This window comes from Chanodichthys erythropterus, chromosome 3, assembly GCF_024489055.1.
Source record: "Chanodichthys erythropterus isolate Z2021 chromosome 3, ASM2448905v1, whole genome shotgun sequence".
In the NCBI taxonomy this organism is placed as follows: domain Eukaryota; kingdom Metazoa; phylum Chordata; class Actinopteri; order Cypriniformes; family Xenocyprididae; genus Chanodichthys; species Chanodichthys erythropterus.
The window spans coordinates 45,955,654-45,979,774 of NC_090223.1; the positions used below are offsets into that span (position 1 = coordinate 45,955,654).

General features: G+C 38.1%; 1 protein-coding gene across 1 annotated transcript in view; it reads left to right on the forward strand.

Moving 5' to 3' along the window:
- baiap3 (BAI1 associated protein 3) overlaps window positions 1-24,121 on the forward strand; it is a 70,904-nt gene that overhangs the window by 25,899 nt on the left and 20,884 nt on the right. The window contains exons 3-15 of the mRNA XM_067376102.1: window positions 9,173-9,260; window positions 14,969-15,046; window positions 15,148-15,255; window positions 18,086-18,145; window positions 18,723-18,789; window positions 19,152-19,365; window positions 19,476-19,520; window positions 19,598-19,675; window positions 19,794-19,899; window positions 19,991-20,098; window positions 22,145-22,237; window positions 22,325-22,428; window positions 22,652-22,769. Coding sequence (XP_067232203.1) covers window positions 9,173-9,260; window positions 14,969-15,046; window positions 15,148-15,255; window positions 18,086-18,145; window positions 18,723-18,789; window positions 19,152-19,365; window positions 19,476-19,520; window positions 19,598-19,675; window positions 19,794-19,899; window positions 19,991-20,098; window positions 22,145-22,237; window positions 22,325-22,428; window positions 22,652-22,769 — 1,267 coding nt within the window. The remainder of the gene's footprint in view (window positions 1-9,172; window positions 9,261-14,968; window positions 15,047-15,147; window positions 15,256-18,085; window positions 18,146-18,722; window positions 18,790-19,151; window positions 19,366-19,475; window positions 19,521-19,597; window positions 19,676-19,793; window positions 19,900-19,990; window positions 20,099-22,144; window positions 22,238-22,324; window positions 22,429-22,651; window positions 22,770-24,121) is intronic.

The following is a 24,121-nucleotide window of genomic DNA, read 5'->3' on the forward strand; positions in this document are numbered from 1 at the left end:
TAGCAACCGAACATGTCTGTTTATCACAGCTGCTCCTAAAATATGAGCTGCTTTATTTTTAATGACTGCACCTCTTCTGTCTAGGAGGGGGAAAAAAAACACCTGTTACGTGCAGAACTGAACTAAATTATTGTTTTGCACTTGATTTGATGTACCCTTCTTCGCTAATGTTATTTATACGCTGCTAGTTACAGATGTAACTAGCAGCGGTCAATAACACAGTCCATTGTTTTCCTAACTAGCAGCTGGACTAGAGAGGGTTTAGTCAGCGTCCTATGAGACTCTGAGGTGCGTAGTCCATTGCCTCGGGCTGTGTGACTGCCATCATTAGGTTTTCAGGAAGCTGTTTGTCTCCTTCATTAGCGCCAAAGAGAAGTAATACCTGTAACCCAGATACTCACTCATTAATATTATGCAAATGATACAAAGCTGTGCAGAGTGTCCCTTCCTTATTCACATCACAGGTGACCCTGATTACAGCCTGTGTAAGATCTATGGAAACATTTGTAAAATGATTTTGTGGAATAATATCCAAATGTCAGGCACAGATTCTTGAGAGATCTTTTATATTACTATATTATTACTCATATATTACTGCTCATTTTAAAAATTACATCTCTGTTATAAGGTTTCAGAGATGTATTGTTACCTTCTGTCATTATTTATAGTTTTTTTAAACTAATTTAATGCAATTATGCTTATTTTTTTGTGTGTAAAAGACATGATATGCCATCTGTCATACAAATTGTAAAAGATAGATAGATAGATAGATAGATAGATAGATAGATAGATAGATAGATAGATAGATAGATAGATAGATAACTATGAATAGATAAAAACTATGGTTAAGTGCTTTACATACTATTAGCAACACCAGCAAACCAAAATGGCTGCTTAATACAATACAATTGGGGCTGAATAAAATATGGTTGTATTGGTCAGATCAGACAGTTTGTAATAGCTTTTTTGTCTTGGTAGTATCTAATCATGCACACTAATTTGAGTTGATCATTACAGCAAATAAGAAAACATTTAATTTTGCATTGTCAAGCCAACCACAGACCGCAGCTCACACTAAAACACAGAAAGGACAATTTGTCATCATTTTAAAAGGAGGAAGAGGTGGTGGAGGGGGGCGTGGGGTTCTCCACCACAACCTTTTTATTGAATCGCATCATCTCAGATGTGTATAAGCGAGTATGTTCTTCATGCTCTGAAGCAAAACCAAAATGCATTGTTTTGCTAGCTCAATAATTCAGTCCTAATTGTGTGATAGAAACCAAATAACTATTTATTTGAATATAAATATTGAATATATTACTATAAGTATTACCTTTTACATTTTGATTTAGTGTATTAGTTGTGCAGCTCTGGGTTTCGTCTGTGGCAGACGAATTTCCACATATTGCCCAATGCTAATACTGCATGCTCTGTGTGAAAGCTAATCAAATAAATTGAGAACTGACAGCCTGGAACGTGACGAACTACAAAAAACAAACAATAATGTTAAATTATTGATTAAATATTTTTCATGCTTAATCATCCAGAAGTATGAAGACTTTCACTAAGACGAGAGTGAGCTGTTATATTTCAGCTTCATGTTTACTTGATATACAGTAATCACTTTGTTGTGAGAAACACACCAGTATGGAGCCTCAATGTGTAACTTTCATATAGTTGTGACAGACATCTAAATGACCTGGTTAAGAAAAAGATCTTGTATTATGATGCGCCCACCGTACACTGAGGAAAATATGAGGAATCTGGCTGATTGGTAGCAGCATTAGAAATTAGCGTAATCACATGCAGTACGACCTGAAGGGCCCGAATGGAATCAGAGGTAATGAGCTCCATCCAGAATTTTATTTCCTGTTGTGTGGGTGAGCATTACTTTTATTTTCTGCATGATCTCTGTGAAATGATTTGTTGCTAAATGTCGTCCTAACCAAAGAATGATTATTGCATACTTAACATTTCATTTTGCCGGGCATTCATATGATTCATAAGTGCCAAGCTGTATTTTTTTTCCCCTTGGCTCTGAAGTCCAGTTGACAGGAAGCTCCTGTATTAATATGCTTGTATCTGTGTGTATGTGATATGTCAGTAAATAATTTACTTTTTCATTTTTTTTTTTTGCTCTCCAGTACAAACATTGAAGTCTGAATAATGAAAATAAATAATATTGCTAAAATAATAAAAAGCTTCATGGAAAAGTCTGTTTCCTAGCAACATGAATGTGGACAGCCAAATAAGCTTTGTGCCTATTTGTGTGTGTGTGTGTGTCATTCGTATAAATCACAGAAGTTGTAATAATCCATGCTTCCCATGCAATCACCTTTCAAGTAATAACAGCACAGGAAGGTTTAAAAGCTTTGATTGGAGATGTAAAGCCAACCACAGACACAAAAGTCTTCATGACTTTTAAGCAGCAACTTTATTGGTCTTTGACAACACCCAGAGTAAAATATAGCTCAGAGGTCACTGTTTATTAGCTCAGGAGTAGTTCTTTATGTTTCTCTTAAAATTTATCAGGAGAAATAAAAATAGAAACAGTTGAGATAATTGTTGACAAACAAAACAGTATATGTACATGTAACCCCTGAAGTTCTACTCGCACTGCTTCAAATGAACTTTTAGGATTAATACTGGCGTTTCCGGAATGGGAGGTGACCATACTAACAAGGATGCTAAAGACCCCCTTCAGGAATGTAACCCCTTCGGTTCCACTTGCGCTGCTCTGAGCAAGATTCAATTCGGCGTTTCCGGCATGGGAGGCGGGCGCATTAACAAGGAAGCTAAAGACCGCAGCCTCTAGCATCAATCACTAGTGCGCCTATTGAGGCCATGGAAATCAAGTTTACTCAAACAGCTCTCACTAGCAGGCCTCCGTTACACTCACCCTCTAAACCTCACTCCCATCCGGGTCACAGCACCAACGTAACTCCTTCAGTTCTACTCGCACCGCTCTGAGCAGGATTAGAACTGGCTTTTCTGGGATGGGAGGTGCATGAGGCCAGGGGAGTGAGGTTTACCTGCACAGCTCTCACTAGCGGGCCTCCATTACACTCACCCTCTAAACCTCACTCCCATCCGGGTCACAGCATCAATGTAACCCCTTCAGTTCTACTCGCACCGCTCTGAGCAGGATTAGAACTGGTGTTTCTGGGATGGGAGGTGGCCGCACTTACAAGGATGCTAAAGACTGCAGCTTCTAGTGTCAGTCACTAGTGCACCTCTTGAGGCCCGGGGAGTGAGGTTTACCTGCAAAGCTGTCACTAGCAGGCCTTCGGTACACTCATCCTCTAAACCTCACTCCCATCCGGGTCACGGCACCAATGTAACCCTTTCAGTTCTACTCGCACCGCTCTGAGCAGGATTAGAACTGGCTTTTCTGGGATGGGAGGTGCATGAGGCCAGGGGAGTGAGGTTTACCTGCACAGCTCTCACTAGCGGGCCTCCATTACACTCACCCTCTAAACCTCACTCCCATCCGGGTCACAGCATCAATGTAACCCCTTCAGTTCTACTCGCACCGCTCTGAGCAGGATTAGAACCGGTGTTTCTGGGATGGGAGGTGGTCGCACTAACAAGGATGCTAAAGACTGCAGCTTCTAGTGTCAGTCACTAGTGCACCTCTTGAGGCCCGGGGAGTGAGGTTTACCTGCAAAGCTGTCACTAGCAGGCCTTCGGTACACTCATCCTCTAAACCTCACTCCCATCCGGGTCACGGCACCAATGTAACCCTTTCAGTTCTACTCGCACCGCTCTGAGCAGGATTAGAACTGGCTTTTCTGGGATGGGAGGTCCATTAGGCCAGGAGAGTGAGGTTTACCTGCACAGCTCTCACTAGCGGGCCTCTAAACCTCTAAACCTCTAAACCCTCTAAACCTCACTCCCATCCGGGTCACAGCATCAATGTAACCCCTTCAGTTCTACTCGCACCGCTCTGAGCAGGATTAGAACTGGCGTTTCTGGGATGGGAGGTGGCCGCACTAAGAAGGAGGCTAAAGACTGCAGCTTCTAGTGTCAGTCACTAGTGCACCTCTTGAGGCCCGGGGAGTGAGGTTTACCTGCACAGCTGTCACTAGCAGGCCTTCGGTACACTCATCCTCTAAACCTCACTCCCATCCGGGTCACGGCACCAATGTAACCCTTTCAGTTCTACTCGCACCGCTCTGAGCAGGATTAGAACTGGCTTTTCTGGGATGGGAGGTCCATTAGGCCAGGAGAGTGAGGTTTACCTGCACAGCTCTCAATAGTGGGCCTCTAAACCTCTAAACCTCTAAACCCTCTAAACCTCACTCCCATCCGGGTCACAGCATCAATGTAACCCCTTCAGTTCTACTCGCACCGCTCTGAGCAGGATTAGAACTGGCGTTTCTGGGATGGGAGGTGGCCGCACTAAGAAGGAGGCTAAAGACTGCAGCTTCTAGTGTCAGTCACTAGTGCACCTCTTGAGGCCCGGGGAGTGAGGTTTACCTGCACAGCTGTCACTAGCAGGCCTTCGGTACACTCATCCTCTAAACCTCACTCCCATCCGGGTCACGGCACCAATGTAACCCTTTCAGTTGTACTCGCACCGCTCTGAGCAGGATTAGAACTGGCTTTTCTGGGATGGGAGGAGTGAGGTTTACCTGTACAGCTCTCACTAGCTGGCCTCCGTTACACTCATCCCCCAAACCTCATTCCGATCTGGGTTACAGCACCAATGTAACCCCTTCGGTTCTACTCGCACTGCTCCACTGCCCTGAGCAGGATTCAAGTCGGCGGCCGCACTAACAAGGACACTAAAGACCGCAGCCTCTAGCATCACTCACTAGTGTGCCTCTTGAGGCCAGGAGAGTTTTCCTACACAGCTATTACTAGCTGGCCTCCGTTACATCTAGCTACAAATTGAATCAGATAACACAGCTCAGATTTGATATTCTGAAGTGTTTAAGAGTTTATATGAGAATCTCTGACTTTTGATGGCAAACTTTGATATATTGACACAGTTTTGACACTGTGGAGATCTCTTCTGAAGCTCTAGAGGAGATGACTAAGGTCTTTTCCCAGGAGAGAAGTCTAAGAAACAGGCAATTTAAATGTGCTCTAAGCAATGTCTAAGCAAATACCACACATAAAATGTCCTCACTTCTTTACAGATTTCACTGAAATACATATCAATACCTGTTTCTACTAGGCTCTGTAAACGGCTAAAAATAGTGAAAAGAGCAGCCTCTGAAAAACTGGGATGTGATTTTTCCATGTTTACATGGATTTACGTATTTTCTGACCTGAAAAGTATGACCCACATGAACTGCTTAAATCCAAGAAAAAAAAAAGTTGTGTGTGTGGGGGGAGGGAGGGTGTTAATGCATGATGGTTATTGATTACTATATGATGATTGAAATCACGAAATTGCGGTAAACATTTACTAAATAGACTGCAAAATATTTTGTTTTCTAATGGTACTTTCATGCACTGATTGCTTCTGACAGTGCTGCACAAGCTCGCGGCACAATCTGTGGGACACTTTTAGCCTGGTTTTTAGGGTTAAAAGCGGCAAATGCGAGTAAAAATCACTGTTGAAACTGTGTTACTCGCCAGTGTAGTCTGATGCTCTGCATGTTTCAGTACTGTGCTCAATTTCAGTTTTGATTCACAGTAATTCTACTCTGTAAGTGCTGTGTTTGAGTCTCTTATAATTTGCATTTGGGAACGCAATATGCGACAACCATCTTCCCAAATTCATAATGAGAATCGTTTAAATATCTGTTGTTGTCAACTAAGAGAAGCATCTCTATGTGATTTTCCACCAACAAAAAAGTTTTTGTTCTTTTTTGTCTTTAGCCGATGCCCCTACAATAACAGACCGACATGCATCTAATAAATTATTAATTCAAGAATGATGTGCAAGTTTACTGCAACAATGGAGCTGTGAACTTCGTTTAGTTGATCCTGGTAAGCGCTCGTTCTTACAATCGTACACATGACGGCATTCTTCTTCTGCGAGGGAGTTTAGCATCACGGCATTTGTTTCCAGGCGGACCGGTAAAGAACACAACATGCGCGTCTCCCGGACATCCTGTAGAATTCAACCAACCAGATGACGACTTCGAAAATCCTGAAGTGTTTCCAGTTAAGTGTGCCATATGCATCAGACGTTCAACCAACGGTCCGTGGGTGTGACGTCTAAAGCTGAGACTAGGTCCATGCTAACCAGCCAAACTTTGTCACCTTGTGGTTTGCCAATGTGTTTTTGGAAGGTAGGGGTTTTGGAGAAAGGGTGTGGTCTTGAAATCAACAAAATTGTAGAAGTTATCAAAATGACTAAACTTGCTCACATCACCTTTGCACTTCTTTTTACCCCATTGCTGTCTATAAGGTACAATTGAGAGATTAAAACTCTAATCCCCAAATCTCATTTGCAATTTTTCTTTTCACGAGTAAGAACAAAACGGTCTAGACAGCCCTATATTTATCAGACAATGATATAATGTGTGGCCTCATTTAGTGTATATTCATATGGATGTATGCAGACTCAAAGTGTCACCCCTAATTCATCTCCTGAGGGAATCCTAGGAGCGCTCTGTTGGATATCTGGGGGCGCAGGTATCTAATGCTCACCTGCTGTGATGCCGTTGATAAAGAAATGGTCTGGAGTGCTGTGGGCTGGATAAATAATGAGAGACGGGAGGGCTGGAGCTCACCGAGGGGGTCTGACAGCTGTATGGCCATACTAATGCGTTCCCTGCTCATTCCTCCACACTCTACTGAAGTCAGGCAGGGCAGAGCAGGAGAGATGGATGATATTCCCTAGGTGCTGAGCTCTGCCAACCAATCCCGCATTGAACGGCTATCATCACCATGACGACCGTGGCTGGAAAATTAGCAAGTGGCAGGGGTCCAGGAGTTCACCCTGCTTTGCAGGAGTTGAACACTCCCTGCCCCCCTCCCAGGATTGCCTCACAATAATATAAATGAAGTTGGACAGTGTGTAAGAGTCTTGATGGGAAGCGGCAAGACGCGATTGTATATTTGTTGCATTGATGATGTTTAAGCAGTGCATGCGGCAGTGACTCTAATGAGAGTGGAAAATGTCCATCATTTTCTTATCTCCATGGAGGCCATTTCTCGGTGACGTGCTTCAAGCTGTTGATTTTCAGGCTTGTCAGAGGGATGGGGAGGCCTGTCACCTCAATCCCCAGTGAGCGGAGGCGCTCTGTAGATAAACCCGAAGCAACAAGGTCCACAACAAGTTCTGAAATCTGCTGTCAGTGTTTCTCAGCATGTTTGTTTGTTTCGCTTGGCTGAGACACATCTGGTTTCTGATCCCATTCTTTTAGATGTGTAAAGTAACAAATTACCTGCTTCACTGAAAAAAGATCAGCATTAATTTGCATTAAGCACCCGGCTGGTTTCTGTTTGGTATTGGTTGAGCATCAAAGCAATGTTCACCAGACAAATGTATCAAGAAGCTGTTTTATCCAGGTTAAGTCACCTGGTGAGAACAAGCCAGCAAAAGTATAGGACATTATTTGTGACCCTGGACCACAAAACCAGTCATAAGTCACACGGGTATATTTGTAGCAATAGCCAGCGATACATTGTATGGGTCAAAATTATTGATTTTTCTTTTATGCCAAAAATCATTAGGCTATTAAGTAAAGATCATATTCCATGAAGATATTTTGTAAATTTCCTACTGTAAATATATAAAAAATGTATTTTTGTGAGTGGATATGCATTGCTAAGGACTTCATTTGGACAACTTTAAAGGAAATTTTCTCAATATTTTGATTTTTTTTTGCACCCTCAGATTCCAGATTTTCAAATAGTTGTATCTCTGCCAAATATTGTCCTATCCTTACAAACTTCACTGGAAAGCTTATTTATTCAGCTTTCAGATGATGTATAAATCTCAATTTCAAAAAATTTCAAAAAAGACCCTATAACTGGTTTTGTGGTCCAGGGTCATATTTGTGCAAGTGTCTGTTGCAACCTGGTTTTATTAGAAAACATAACTATTTACAAGGTGGCAACTTCATATGAATTCATATAATGCTTGTGATTTTTATCAAAATAACGAATGTCCAACCCTAAACATAACTGTCATTGAGGTGTATGCAGATTGTATGAAAACATGAAAATATCATATAAATTCATACAAACTGGACACAAATTTGCCAAAATGTAAAATTTGTTATGAATTGCCATGAGAGAACAGATCATTTTGCAATGACAAAATGATCTGTTTCTATATTCAGCTTAAACAGGAAGTTCATCACCATTACTGAAATGCCTATTTTTCGATGTAACTGTATTTCATATTGCAAATATGCCTTGTAGAATTCATAAAATCCCTTTTTATAACAACCTTTAGGTAAAATAAAGCGAAAAACAGAAGCATGTTACCTTTTAAGGTTTAAAAAATTTAGGCTGTTTAGACATTTTAAACAGTAGAAAATAAGTATGATGTAGTATCATAGTTTTAATGTTGACACATTTGAATTTCTGAGATGCCCAATAACCAGAACTTGAAAATCACTTGAGATCACACCACATTAGTCCTATTAGCTTTATACCCTCACCATTGCATTGTAATGTTAAATATGTTCATTAAAAATGTATTTGTAATCATTATTTGAGGTATTCAGAAGGTATTCAGCATATTCATAGTAGCAACTTCTACTAAGTATTATTGTTCACATTAGTGTTCGCATGGAAAAGAGAAGTTAAACTTTACTGTTATAACAAAGAATAACTTTTACTTCTCTTGAAACCATGAGCATTGTCTGAAAGTAAAAGCTTCATGATAATTTGTCCTCACCCTGTCTTATGTCAGCATCTCTCTCAGTTCCAGCCCAAATTTGACAATTTGACACTTTATTACCACTTCTCCATTTATCTATATTCAAGTAATTGCATGTCAACGCAAAACAAGCATTTGCTGGATTCTTGTCAGAGATCTCAGTGTTGCTCATCTTATCTTATTAGTGTGACTGAGCAGCACTCCAGAGGTCCAGATGAGCTTTCGCATATATGTGATACTGATTACAGTGAAGCAGAGCTGAGGAAAAAATGCCCACACTCGTTTGGAAGGGAAATTCTTTTTGAAGCCACATTGTGTAATTAAATGTAAACATGGGTGAAATGTTTCACAACTGAACTGATCCGTCTCTTTTTCCAGGGTTGCCAGGGGAAACGGAGACTTCTTTGACCGCATGAATAAAATCCTCCAGAAACAGGATAGTCTGCTGTCTGCCGGCCAAACGGAGGTAACCACATTCTTCAAAAGATTGCATCCCCGCTACTTTTTTTTTTTTACCAGGACACCAGGGTGTATCCCTGTCACCACATTCCCCCGTGTGCTCAATCTGAAGAATCAGGTCATATTAAAGTAGTTCTCTCTCCTGAACATTGCTGTGGGATTCAGCGACACAGAAACTCACCCTCCCTCTTCCCCTCAAATAAAGACAGCATCAGAGTTAATGTGCTTGAATTAGATGTTTATTGAAGAGCATTCCTCTCCCATTGTTCTAAAAGGACAGCAGTCAAGGCTGGTTGACTCCAAGTGGTCCTTGGTGATAAAACAACATTATTACTTTTAATGGCTACTGTATACTCACTATTGAAATATCCTACAGAAATATGTAGTACCGATGATCTAATCGCACAATTAATGTATGAAATTATGCTTGTTCACATCTTCATTGAACACAGTGATCCAACATTCACCATCATTATGGAAACCTTGATTTATAGAAATATATATCCTCCTGTAGCCCTCGGATACATGAATTAGAAGGATTTTTTATCCGCCCTATTTTTTGTAAATCATTAATGTTTTACAGATTCTGCCAAATATTTACAAAATTTCAAAATGCATATATATATATATATATATATATATATATATATATATATATATATATATATATATATATATATATATATATATTTATATATATATATAAAATATAGATATATATATATATATAATATAGATATATATATAGATAGATAGATATGGAGGACTTGAAGAATCTGCTGCTAACATCTTGGTATCAGATATATATATTAGGGGTTGAACGACTTCAGATTTTTTAAAGTCGACATTTATGTGATTAAAGTCGAGTCGACGCACACTAGTCGATGATAACGGCATTAATGAACAAATAAGGGGCTTTTTTCAATTATAAATGCGCTACTTTTCCAATGTTTTTCTATGTAAACACGCAATAGACAGACATATGACTGTTGCGCTCATGTCTTGTGTCTTCTGCAGCATCTTTTGCAAATGACACAGCGTTCTAAAAACACGGCGCTCAAGTTCAAATCATTTGTCTCGAGGCCTGTGGGTTTCAAAGATTTCTTATCCTGCTGCGCCCTCTATAAGGACCAGTGACTAGTCGATGTCATGCTTAAAGCGTCATAGCAGAGCATTAAAGTTGACTAGTCGATTAGTTGGTGCGACCCCTAATATATATTAGAGCTGCTCAATTAATCGTTAAAATATTGCGATCTGACAAGTACGATCACAGCGAACATTCAAATCTGCATTAGTGCTGCCGCTGAGCCAGAGAGAAACAGCTTCTCAAAAAGTGTTTTCAACCACAGTCTCATTATTTCTCTGTAACAAACATTTGAATTATCACAGAAGTACTAGGATAAAAGTTTATAGTTTGGATATAATCTCTGATGTCTTCGGTAGTGAACAAAATAGAGTACATCACCTTTTCAAAGCAACTTGACACTTCAAATAGAGATAGTATTTTATTTATTTTTTATATATATTTATTTTATATTATTTTATGAAGTTGGGGAGAGAGAGGGGAATCAGGAAAGGTCCACGAGTCGGGACTCGAACTCAGTATGCCCAAAGAGCAACTGCGCAATATGTCGGCACCCTGCCCACAAGGCTATTGGTGCAAACCAAATAAAGATTGTATCAATGATACTGTTACACCAGTTGGTGGCGACAAGTGACTGTTAAAAATATATTTGTTGTTGAATCATTCATTCAAGAGATTCATTCAAAAACGCTAATTCCTAATGAAAAAAGTCTTTATGTGTGAGTCATTAAATCATCATTAATCATTTTTAAATAGACTGCGGCAATTGACCGTTCGCAAAGACCCGCCCTCTTTAGTTACTGTTGCTTTGTCCGACAAGCCACGCCGATCTCACACCGCACTTCATGTTCTCAGGCAGTGAAGAAATACATCGCGGTGCAAAGACACTGACAAAGCGTCGACAGACAAGACAGAGCAAATAACTTTTCATATTCAAATTTTGTAATTTTTAAAGAAATTTAAACAAAAAAATACCATATTGTGTCATGACAGATCGCTGTAGCGCCTCAGCTCAAGCGGCTCGTGAACCGATCATCTCTTCCTACTAGTTAATTTATAGCATCAAATAAACATCAATGAACACTAGAATGAATGTTGTTTCAACCGTGGAAACACATCAGTACACACTATATTTGAAGTTCAAGTCCACCAACGTTAATCTACTAACTCCACTGACTGCTTTGTCAGACATAACGGCGGATTCAGCATTATGATTGGTTAGATCGCCTGTCAGTCAAACTCCAGTTAAAGGGTGAATTAACATTTTGTCAGAACCTCTATTAAATTACATGTTATTTTGTTAGTTTAGTTAGTACATTTGTTATTTTTGTTAGGTGACTGTTCAGAATCGTGGGAGAATCATGATATTTATTAAAATAAAATAAAAAAATAAAAAAAAATGTGTGATTCTCAAATTATCCAGAATTGTGCAGCTCTATATAGAAAGGCTGCATGTTTTTAGGCAAACCCAGTCATTGAGATTTTTGTGCTGTCTTGCTTGAGCTGCCTACTTCAGGTCATGCCACAACATTTCATCCGACTAAAGGTCAGGTCTTTGACTTGACCATTGGAAAACAGAAAATTTCTCTGGTTGCTCCTCTCCGCTATTGATTTATTTGTGTTTAGGATCATTAGCATTGCTATGCACGACCTACACTCTGTTAACCGTGACCTCGTGGATGGATATCATGACATTCACTAGTATATTTTTTGTATAAATTTATTTAGTGCCATTCTTCTCATTAATCCAGCTTTAAGAAAAACAATAAAATGTAATCACCAGAGCCTTACAGCGACAATGACAATGATATGAGGAAATGCCATGTAATAAATGTCAGCTACCCTAATTCACAGGCGATAAATAATAAATACAAAGAGACTAAATGCAGTGCAGAATAAAATACAATGCCTATTGAGATTTAAATAGAAAGCAGACAGTCAAATTTGCTAGCATTTCTGCTGGGGAGATGCAGAATACAATTAGGATTCATTATGCCCACAAAGACCGCAAGCTATCCAGTTCTTAGGCTGTAAATCATGATACTCCCACCACCATATGGCACGTCTGCTGTGAGGGTCTGATGTCGGAATTCACCATTTTGCTGTGGACGAAAATAACTTTCTCATTTATGCTATAAAGATCAAATTTTATCCTGTAACTCTGGCACATTGTGTATGGACATTTCTTGTGATCTGTAACAAAGCTGAAATGTGCCGCACTGTTCTTTTTGGCGAGCAGTGAATCCCTCCTTAATAACTTCCCACGCGCACATCTTTTGCTCAGTGTTTTCCTTACAGTGGATTCATGAACTCTGACAGCAGTCAGTCTGCTAGGGTTATTGCTAGCAAATCATTGGCTGTTTTCCTGGGATTTTATGTTTTTTAAGTGACTGTTGCTAAAATTTTAATTGGATTGGCCACACCGACAAGAAATTGAATCAGAATTACAGGAAGTGGGATTTGCTGGATTACAATAGAATGTAACAGTCGGATTACTGAAGTAAAAATTTTTAATGAAAAAATAAAAACCATTAAAGACAGATCTACTCTAAGCTACAAGGCTTTTAATCGATATGCTTCTGTTGAAGCTGTCAGTCTACATCATTTCAAATTATTTTTTAAATAATCATGTTTAACAGCAGAATTCCTGGTGTAAAACTATATTACCTATGATTGTGCAAAGAAATTTCCACCAATCAGAGAATTGCAGTGAGAAAAAGTCAACCAAATTGAATACTCTATGCCATTTTGTTTCTATATGCATAATCAACCAATTTAAATAGATAGTTTTTTTTTTTTTTTTTTTTTAAATCCCTATGAGAAAAATGAATTGGTAAATACTTACAAGAACTGGACGCCTCTCTGTCTATTCAGAGAAATTCAACATTTGTTCAACAAATTCAACAAATTCATCAGTCATGCCATTCTGGGAAATGAAATGTTCTTCCATCCTGGTCAATATATTTGTTAAATATAAATTTAACATACTGTATCTGTTTGTCTGCAAGGCCTAAAACATTTTTACTTCTTTAAAGGTTCAGACAATCAAGGTTTGTCTTAATATACCTTTCTCTTAGGAAATTACACACTATTGCAGTTATATGAATTTCTAGGCATTTCAGTTTATTCGGCCTTAAGTTGGAATTGCAATTCTGCATCATGTTTGCTATTTTGATTCAAATTACAGGAACTGAATTCAAATGGAATGGATCTTGAATTAATTATGAATAGCAAACATGATGGCATTAGTTAAGGGGTTAGTTCACCCAAAAATATATTTTTGATGAAATCCGATGGCTCAGTGAGGCCTGCATTGAGAGCAAGATAATTAACACTTTCAGATGCCCAGAAAGCTACTAAAGACATATTTAAAACAGTGGTTCAACCTTAATGTTATGAAGAGACGAGAATACTTTTTGTGTGCCAAAAACAAAATAACGACTTTATTCAACAATATCTAGTGATGGGTGATTTCAAAACACTGCTTCATGAAGCTTTAAAACTTTATGAATCTTTTTTTTTGAATAAGTGGTTCGAAGCACCAAAATCACCTGATTTCAGCAAATGAGGCTTTCTTATGTCATAAGTGTTTAAAAATTTCAATGGTTCACGTGACTTTGGCAGTTTGATAAACGCTCTGAACCACTGATTCGAAACAAAAGATTCGTAAAGCTTCAAAGCTTCATGAAGCAGTGTTTTGAAAATCAGCCATCACTAGATATTGTTGAATAAAGTCATTATTTTGTTTTGAATACAAAAGTATTCTCATCACTTCATAACATTAAGGTTGAACCACTGTAGTCACATGAACTATTTTTAATATGTCTTTAGTAGCTTTCTGGGCATTGAAAGTGTTAATTAACTTGCTGGAAATGCAGGCCTCACTGAGCCATCGGATTTTATCAAAAATATCTTAATTTGTGTTCCGAAGATGAACGAAGGTCTTACGGGTTTGGAGCGACATGAGGGTGAGTAATTAATGACCGAATTTCGATTTTTAGGTGAACTAACCCTTTAATAACCATTTGATACTAAATGAGGGCTTTATTCATGGCCCATAATTTGTCTGGGATCTACCACAATGTATTACAATAATATCTAGTAAAGCATGGTAGAAAAAAACTTTTTTTATCTGAGTGCTTCATAAATCACTTCAAGTTCATAAGACTGTGTTGTGAATAAAACTAGTCATATTTTCTGTTTTATTTTTGTTTCAGATTCTCCATGAAACTCCTGATAGCTGACTGTGAAGTCATTGATTAGACTCAAATCACTCCCCTCGGAGAAATGATTGTGTTGTAGATTCACCAACTAAAAAGTAAATGAGGTTCATCGACAAAAGTTTATCGCTGTGCTATTGTCAAGATCCCCTTCATCTATTAACGTAACCCAGATAAAAGCTCATATTTTGGATCAAATTATCCATTTCTCACAGATGATAGTTCTGAAGAGCTCATAAACTCTCCTTTCGGCAGCTCATTTCTCTCAGCCGGTGAAGCCCTTGAATATACATGGTTACAGAACTGCTTTGAGCTCATTGTTACGCACAATTAATGATCTCCTCACTCTTCATTGATCACCTCACCTGTCATCTTTCTTTCTATTGGTTCTCCATCCTCATGCATTTACAGGAGGAGAACAGCTGTGCTCCTCCACCCCCCGAGTGCAAAGACCAGGCTTTTGCTCCTGAAAGAGCCACCAGGGATGAGGTGAGACTCCTGGTCATTCTTTTCAATCCTTTAATTCCTTCTTGTGGTACATTGCTGTTTTTAAATTTGTATTATTTGTTAAATAAATCATTCTGCTTTAGCTGGATTTGTTGTATGAGGAGGCTATCTACACTGTGGTCAATCGGGTTGGGGTGCCGTCGCCAGAATATGTTACCAGCGAAGGGGACATTTTCAACTACTTGCAGAAGGTGCGACACTGTTATTTTCTTAATAAATCGCATGATTCAAACACTCCCACATCCTTGCATAACAACACAAATATCACAATGCGTGTTGTGCCTCTGGCGCTCCAAATCCACCAAGACCTAAATAAATATCATGCTCTGATTGATTTCTAAATAGAAATGAAATGGACAGAAATATTTGTTTTGTCTTTTGTTTTCAAAGTGCTTGCGTTCCTGAAGAAAAGCTAGTCATTGAAGGGATGGGGGAATGAAGGGTTGTGTTTGGGTGGTGGTGGGGGGTTTGTTTACTTTGACGTGGTTTTATGAGTTGGAGCAGATGCTCTTGTCTCAGACATGATTAAACATCAAAGCCTGTGCCCAATGGGGATTGATGTTTGGTGCTTATATTACACCTATGAAACCCTGTCACTCCAGAGGAGCCTGATTCCATTCTGAGACCTCTAACACCGAAGTGCAGCAGGTCTTACGTTTGAAGTGTCAGATCTATAATGTTTTTCCTTCAAAAAAAAACCTGACATAGCCTGAGCTTTGATTACCATCACTTCTGTAAAAGGCAAAAACCCCTTTCCCAAGAATGATGGTCGTCAGCATTGATAAGCTTTAGAAGCTGTAAACAGTTTCCTATGCTAAGTTTTCGAAAGTTGAAAGCTGAGATAGAAACTCTAATCAGAACTTCTGAATCAAGCTTAATAAGCAATTGCTTGATACTTCACTTGGACTCCAAATTAAAGACCCGTGACCAACACAACTCTTTGGGCCCTATTTTAACGATCTAAACGCAAAGTGTAAAGCGCACGGCGCAGGTGCACTCAGGGCGTGTCCAAATCCACTTTTGCTATTTTAACAACGGAAAAACGGTCCGTGCGCCGGGGCGCATTTTTGAAATGGGTTGTCCCTATTCTCTTAATGAGTAATGGGCGTAACGTTCAATAAACCAATCAGAGTGTCATCTCCCATTCCCTTTAAAAATGAGATGCGCTCGCGCCATGGCGGATTGCTAATTACATGGCGGAATTTGTTGGCGGAAAAGCTGAACGTTTTTCAAGCGTAGAAACCGATCTGCTCGTGCGCGAAGTTAAAGCGGGCTTGCAAATGCAGGCTTTCAAATAGCTCCGCGCGATCAGTCAGTTAATATATATATATATATATGTGTGTGTATTGGCACGATTGTTCAATTAATTAGCCAGTTTCGTTCATCATTATAAGTAGTACTGGGCTGAATTGAAAATAGGTAGCCTAATTCTAATACACGCAATGACTATTCATCATTACATTTTTATATTTATGTAGCCTACACAATAATATTCTTTTACACTGTAATCCTTTTGTTTTTAATATTAGGCATGTTTGTGTGATGCGTATCCCTGTGTGTAATAAGCAAAGTCAACGCGCACTGTGGACGCGCCCAGAGGCGCAGTTTCTACCAATGCGCTCTAACAAAAAATTAGATCAGGTTTGAGTTGGTCTGTGGCGCAGTTTATTTTCAGCTCCTTAAAATAGCAATGCGCCGGCAATGAGCCTGAACACACCTCTTTTTTAGACCAGCACGCCCATGGGCGCACTAACTGGCGCAAATTTACTAATTTAAGGACGTGGCGCTGAACGGGAAAACGCGAACGGCGCCGGACGCAAACTAGCAAACACAATTGCGCTGCGCCTTGCGTCGCATTGCGCCGGGTGTATTATAGGGCCCTTAATGTCTACAAGGAAAAACATTTTCTCCAAATATCACAACATTTCATACACTCTTCATAAGTGAGTCTTTTATAAACAAAATTCCAATTGAATAGCCTTTAAAGAACAAACTTGTCTAAAAGTTCATTCTTTTCTCAAAGTTGGATGATTTCTTTCAAACAACTTTGTCATTTTTATATATATTTTGAAATAATAATTAAACTATTATAAATTTGTATTATTATCATTATTATTCATTATATTATTATCTCATATACTCATACTTTTTTCTCATATACAGTTTAGAAAAGTTCAATAAGCCTATTGATATGTTATGTTATCCAAGCGTGGTGTAGGTAGAAAGGTAGGATGAAAAAGATAGATTCAAATAGACTTTAATAACAGAAAGTAAACCTTAACCGAACTCAGTGAAGATGTTAACGAGAACCGACAATGAACAGAGAACAATCAGGAACTCAAATACACAGAGATGATGAGCATAAAGATTAACAGCTGTGGTGGTTAACGAGTGTCCATGGTATGGCGGGAAAACTAGAACGAACGGAACAGAAAGACTAAACAATGAAAGCAAAACCAAAACTAAGCATAATGGTTACAAAATGTTTGTTTATGATAAAATTTCCTTAAGGTAAAACATGTATTTACATACAGTACACCATCCATACATGCACTTCCAAAGTCAGAAATCTTATGCTCACCAAAGCGGCATTTATTTGATCAAAAATACAGTAAATACAGTAATATTGTGAAATTGTTTTCGATTGTAATATATTTTTGAATGTAATTTATTCCTGTGATGCAAAGCTGAATTTTCAGCAGTCTTCAGTGTCACATGATCCATCAGAAAGCATTCTAATATGACGATTTACTGCTCAAGAAACATTTCTGATTATTATCAAAAAACAGAAAACAGTTGTGCTGCTTAATATTTTTGTTAACACCATGATATTTCAGGATCAGGATTAATTGATGACTATAAAGTTCAAAAGAACAGCATTTATTTGAACTTTTGTAACAATGTATAAGAACTAAACCATCACAAACTGACTCTGAGACTTGTGTCATTGTATTTCTTAACCTATTGAAGTCATGCATTTTTCTAGAAACAAATCTTTTCCCTGATCGCTCTCTCACTCAGGTCTTTGATATGGGTCAAGAGGAGCATGACATTATCCTCCAGAGAGTCAGAGAATCAAAGGTGAGGTTTTGTCTGATAGTTCATACATGATTCTCTTCTTGTTCTGCCAATAACAGCATATACTGCTGCTTATTTCTTATAAGAGGAATTCTTCAGAAGTGGAGGAATTCTTCAACAAGTGGAAAATATTGATATCTAAAGAGAGCCTCTCTTACTAAACAGGTGTAAAGAATATAAAAGAAACTATTTAAGCAATTTTTATCTTTTGCAAAACTAAACTTTGAAATGTCACAGTGAAAGAAGCCCAAGATACCATTTGTAACCTTGCAAAAGGTCTTTGAAAAGAAGGAAAGAATGTTTCAATGTGCATCACACTGATCCAAGCCTTCATTTGCACAGCAGTCTCCCACTGCCTGTGTCATACATAATATACTCACATCTAACATCTGAAAAAGAAAACCTCTATTGATTTCTTTGCTCTCGACAAGCCTTGGCACTAAAGCACGGCATGCTTGCATTTATTTTACTGCGCACTCTCTCAAGGTGCCGCCACCATGTCGAACAGTAAATGAAACATGTTCAGTTTTTATTACTGCCGCTGTGTGTTCTAATCCATGTCTGAAATGTTCTTTTGTAGAAAGCCAGCTTTTCTCTCAGGGTCTCTGTAATGAAAGGCAAAAATCTCATGGCGAAAGATGCCAATGGTAAGATGTTTTAGCCTTTCGTGTGTTATTTGTTTGTTTTACCTCTAATATCATGTCCTTTTGATGTAGTCTGTGGCATTGATTTTTGCTTTGGAGTCAACAAAAAAGAACAGCAAGACAAAACATTCACATCTAGACATAATACCTACATCCCTTAGAAAATCTTCAAAGGATATTTTATTTATTTTACTTAATGCATTAGAAAATTGTATTAGTTTTAGACTTTATTTTGTATGCAAAGTTTTTTGTTCTCTTTAGAAGAGCCAGAATTCACATTACATAAATTATCTAATCTTTGAAACCATTTATTCTGACCTTTATTGAATTAAACAAACATGTTTTGCCTGTGTCACACCGGGCAGGCTACAGTGACCCCTACTGCATGCTGGGAATTCTCTTGGGACAATCACCCAAAGACACAGAGGAGAAGAAAGAGAGGAAGTTCAGTTTTCGCAAGAGACGGGAGAAGTTAGAGAAGCGCTCCAGTGTTAAGGAGGTGTTGGCGGGCAGGGATATCCAAGTGACCGAAGTCAAACCAGAGACTCTTAACCCAGTGTGGAATGAACACTTCGTTTTGTGAGCATCTTACTGTTAGAATTGAAATTATATTATCATTTGATGATCTGTAATTACCAGTTGTAAAGTAAGTGGGACAGAGTTTTTTAAAAAGTGTTTGTTTTCCACAGTGACATTGATGACGTTCACAATGACCTTCTCCATCTGGACATCTGGTAAGATGTATCAACAGATGTCCTTCAGAACAGGAACAGTCATCTCTGTTTTTCTCACCTGTTATTTTCCACCCTAGGGATCACGATGACGATGTTTCTGTTGCGGAAGCCTGTAAGAAGCTGAATGAAATCAGTGGATTCAGAGGAATGGGAAGGTAGATCGTCTGTTGTCTTAAAGCTAATGAGCCTGAGACACATCTGACAGATTCTCTGAAAATACTAGTTTAAATGCATGCTGAATGTATGACTCAAACTGTTGCATCATGATATTAGATATTTCAAGCAAATTGCCAAATCCGTGAGGGCAAATGGGGCCGCTGCATCAGGAAGTGAGGAGAATGCAGATGATTTCCTTGGTTGCATCAACATCCCGTTGAACGTGAGCTCTAATTCTGCACACTTCAGTTATTGCAACAGCAAGGCAACTCATTGAGTTTGTCACTTTTGCGCCACTTTTTGTCTCTCACTAGGAGATCCCAGTCGTTGGTTATGATAAATGGTTTAAGTTGGAGCCCAGATCCAGTGCCTCTAAAGTTCAGGGAGAATGTCACCTGATTCTTCGCCTCTTCACCACTCAGGTACTGCTGCTCTTCTGAGATATAGCAGCACTCATTAAAGGGATAGTTTACCCTGAAAAATACAAATGTTATGATAATTTATTCACCCTCATGTATTTCAAATACTGCATGAATTTTATTCTTCTGTGGGGCACAAAAATAGAATGTTAAAGAATACAGGCTTCGCTTTTCCATCTACCTATTCAAAAGGAATCCGTACTATTGAGCTTCAGTTATAATTTTTGGAAATCAAAAACCCAGATCCCCATTTAACTTTATTATATAAACAATAGTGCTACAACACTACTGTTCTAAAGTTTGGTGTCAGTACAATGTTTAAAAAGAAATGAATGCCTTTATTCAACAAGAATGCATTAAAATTGATCAAAAGTGACAATAAATTCTGTTCTAAAGTTACAGAAGATTTCCATTTCAAACAAATGCTGTTCTTTTGAACTTTCTATTCATCAAAGAATACTGAAAAAATGTATCTCACGGTTTCCAAAAAATAGAAGGCAGCACAACTGTTTTCAACAATATTGATAATAATAAATAAATGTTTCTTGAGCAGCAAATCTGCATATTTCTGAAGGATCATGTGACACTGAAGACTGGAGTGATGATGCTGAAAATTCATTTTAAAGGTGCCGTAGAACGTCTTTTCAAAAGATGTAATGTAAGTCTAAGGTGTCCCCTGAATGTGTCTGTGAAGTTTCAGCTCAAAATACCCCATAGATTTTTTTAAATACATTTTTTTAACTGCCTATTTTGGGGCATCATTAAATATGAGCCAATTTAGGCCGCGGCCCCTTTAAATGCTCACACTCCCCGCCCACGGAGCTTGCGCTTGCCTTAAACAGTGCATAAACAAAGTTCACACAGCTAATATAACCCTAAAAATTGTTCTTTACAAAGTGTTCGTCATTCAACATGTCTAATCGCGTAAGTATGGTGTTTATTTGGATGTATTACATTTGATTCTGAATGAGTTTGAGGCTGTGCTCCGTGGCTAAAGCTAACATTACACACTGTTGGAGAGATTTATAAAGAATAAAGTTGTGTTTATGAATTATACAGACTGTAAGTGTTTAAAAATGAAAATAGCGACAGTCTTGTCTCCGTGAATACAGTAAGAAACGATGGTAACTTTAACCACATTTAACAGTACATTAGCAACATGCTAACGAAACATTTAGAAAGACAATTCATAAATATCACTAAAAATATCATGTTATCATGGATAATGTCAGTTATTATTGCTCCATCTGCCATTTTTCGCTTTTGTTCTTGCTTGCTTACCTAGTCTGATGATTCAGCTGTGCACAGATCCAGACGTTAATACTGGCTGCCCTTGTGTAATGCCTTGAACATGAGCTGGCATATGCAAATATTGTTACACCCCGACTGCTCGCCGGTTCGTCGGAGGTCTTGTAAACAAATGAGATTTATATAAGAAAGAAAAAAACAATGGAGTTTGAGACTCACTGTTTGTCATTGTATGCCAAGATAAATTTAATTTTTAATTCTAGGGCACCTTTAAAATATATTCAGATAGAAAAGAGTTATTTTAAATTGTAATAATATTTCACAACATTGCTGTATCACATAAATGCAACCTTGGTGAGCAGAAGAGAGAATCACACCAAGGATGATAACTATAATGCTATAGTTGTAAAAATCGTTTTGAAAATAAAAGAGTAGCACCACAGCTATAACGATAATAACACAGAGAAACAATATCATTTGGAATCACTTTCAGAACGATTTTTTTTTCAGCTGATGAACAATAACAAACATTGACAGCCAATCAGAATCCATCCTGCTTTAACAAGCTTGAGCATTTAAAGTCAACAGACTGTGATCAACCGCTGGTGTGGATGCTAATACAGTTATCGTTATAGTTATCTTTACAGTAATCGTTCTTGGTGTGAACGGGCCTTTGCCGACCCCAAACTTTTGAATGGTAGTATACAATCTAATGCATGTGGGTTTGGAATGACAGGATGGTGAATAAATGGCTATTCATCTTTATAACATGTATTCATCACTCTTCGTTCTGTTCAATAGAGAGACACAGCACTGAGTAAAATGGCCTCCAATGTAACCATTCACAAAAAGATGTTGAGTCAGATTCTGGACTATGAACACAATCAAATTCAGGTTGAACTTTTTTAATATTTTAAATTGCCAAGCATTCGTCTGCATTAAGCTTAGAGCTTTGTCATAAATAATTCATTTTAATTGCAGAAAGAGCCTTACAATTGGAATGGACAAGTGTGTGCTGCTGCATGGACTGTGCTGTCCCATCATGCAGTGCAGGCTGACCTCTCTCCTCTGCAGCAGGCCATCATGTGCGTATTAAACATCAAACCTGTAGTGAGATCATAGCTTGGCTGTGAGACGCCACGCAGTCGGCGTGTTTATTGACAGGATGAGCACAACAGCATGAAAACAGCAAATGCTTATAACACCAAGACCCATCCTGATAATCGCTGCATGCTTCAGCTATACATGCCTGCCAACAGTGAGACTGACACTAGTGTGTAAAACGGATGTTTTTGCATGTGTTTGCAGCCGTTGGCAGTGTTACAGCAGCCATCACCGCTCTCAGAGGATGAGCTACGCTTTGCTTCTCAGGCTGCTGAAAACCGTGGAGGCAGAGTGGGAGGATACCGCTGTGCACGGGGAGCTGGTGGGTCTTAACAACAGTTCGCTGACCCGGAATGTCTGGGGGAACATCCTTGTTCCGTAACAGTGTCTGGATCATTCTAAGGCTCAGTGCTCTTTCGAGTTTTACACATTAAGGGTGAATTCAGTCCGCTGCAAAAAAGCATTTTCTTAATCAGTATTTTTGTCCACCATTTTCCAGTAAAATTCAAACATTTGTAGAACAAGACACATTTAATTGAGAAGCCAATTTGCATGATATTAGGATTTATTGTCTGAGAATATTTGGAGACAATATTGTTCCTGTTTTAAGTGTAAACCTAAAAAAAAAAATGTTTTGTTGACGCAAATATTTTATGCTTAAAAATAGTTGAAACTTTTCCCCCGGTTTCACAGACAAGACTTAAGCTAGTCCCAGACTAAAATGTATGTTTGAGTTGTTTTAATTGAAAGCAACTTGCACTGACATGTCTGAACATGTCAGTGCCATTGTTTTGTCTCGAGATGCACACCAGTAAAAATAAGTGAAAATAGCATATTTTCTTAGCGATAGATGCTATTTACTCTAAGTGAAAATAGCAATAGATGTTATTTACACTGTGTAAATAGCAATTAGATGCTATTTACACTGTTAAAATAGCGATAGATGCTATTTACACTGTTAAAAAAGCATATTTTCTTAGCGATAGATGCTATTTACACTAAGTGAAAATAGCGATAGATATTATTTACACCATGTAAATAGCAATTAGATGCTATTTACACTGTTAAAATAGTGATAGATGTTATTTACACTGTTAAAATAGCATATTTTCTTAGCGATAGATGCTATTTACACTAAGTGAAAATAGCGATAGATGCTATTTACACTAAGTGAAAATAGTGATAGAGGCTATTTACACTAAGTGAAAATAGCAATTAGATGCTATTTACACTGTTAAAATAGATATAGATGCTATTTACACTGTTAAAAAAGCAATATTCTTAGCGATAGATGCTATTTACACTAAGTGAAAATAGTGATAGATATTATTTACACCATGTAAATAGCTATTAGATGCTATTTACACTGTTAAAATAGTGATAGATGTTATTTACACTGTTAAAATAGCATATTTTCTTAGCGATAGATGCTATTTACACTAAGTGAAAATAGCAATAGATGTTATTTACACTGTGTAAATAGCAATTAGATGCTATTTACACTGTTAAAATAGCGATAGATGCTATTTACACTGTTAAAAAAGCATATTTTCTTAGCGATAGATGCTATTTACACTAAGTGAAAATAGCGATAGATATTATTTACACCATGTAAATAGCAATTAGATGCTATTTACACTGTTAAAATAGTGATAGATGTTATTTACACTGTTA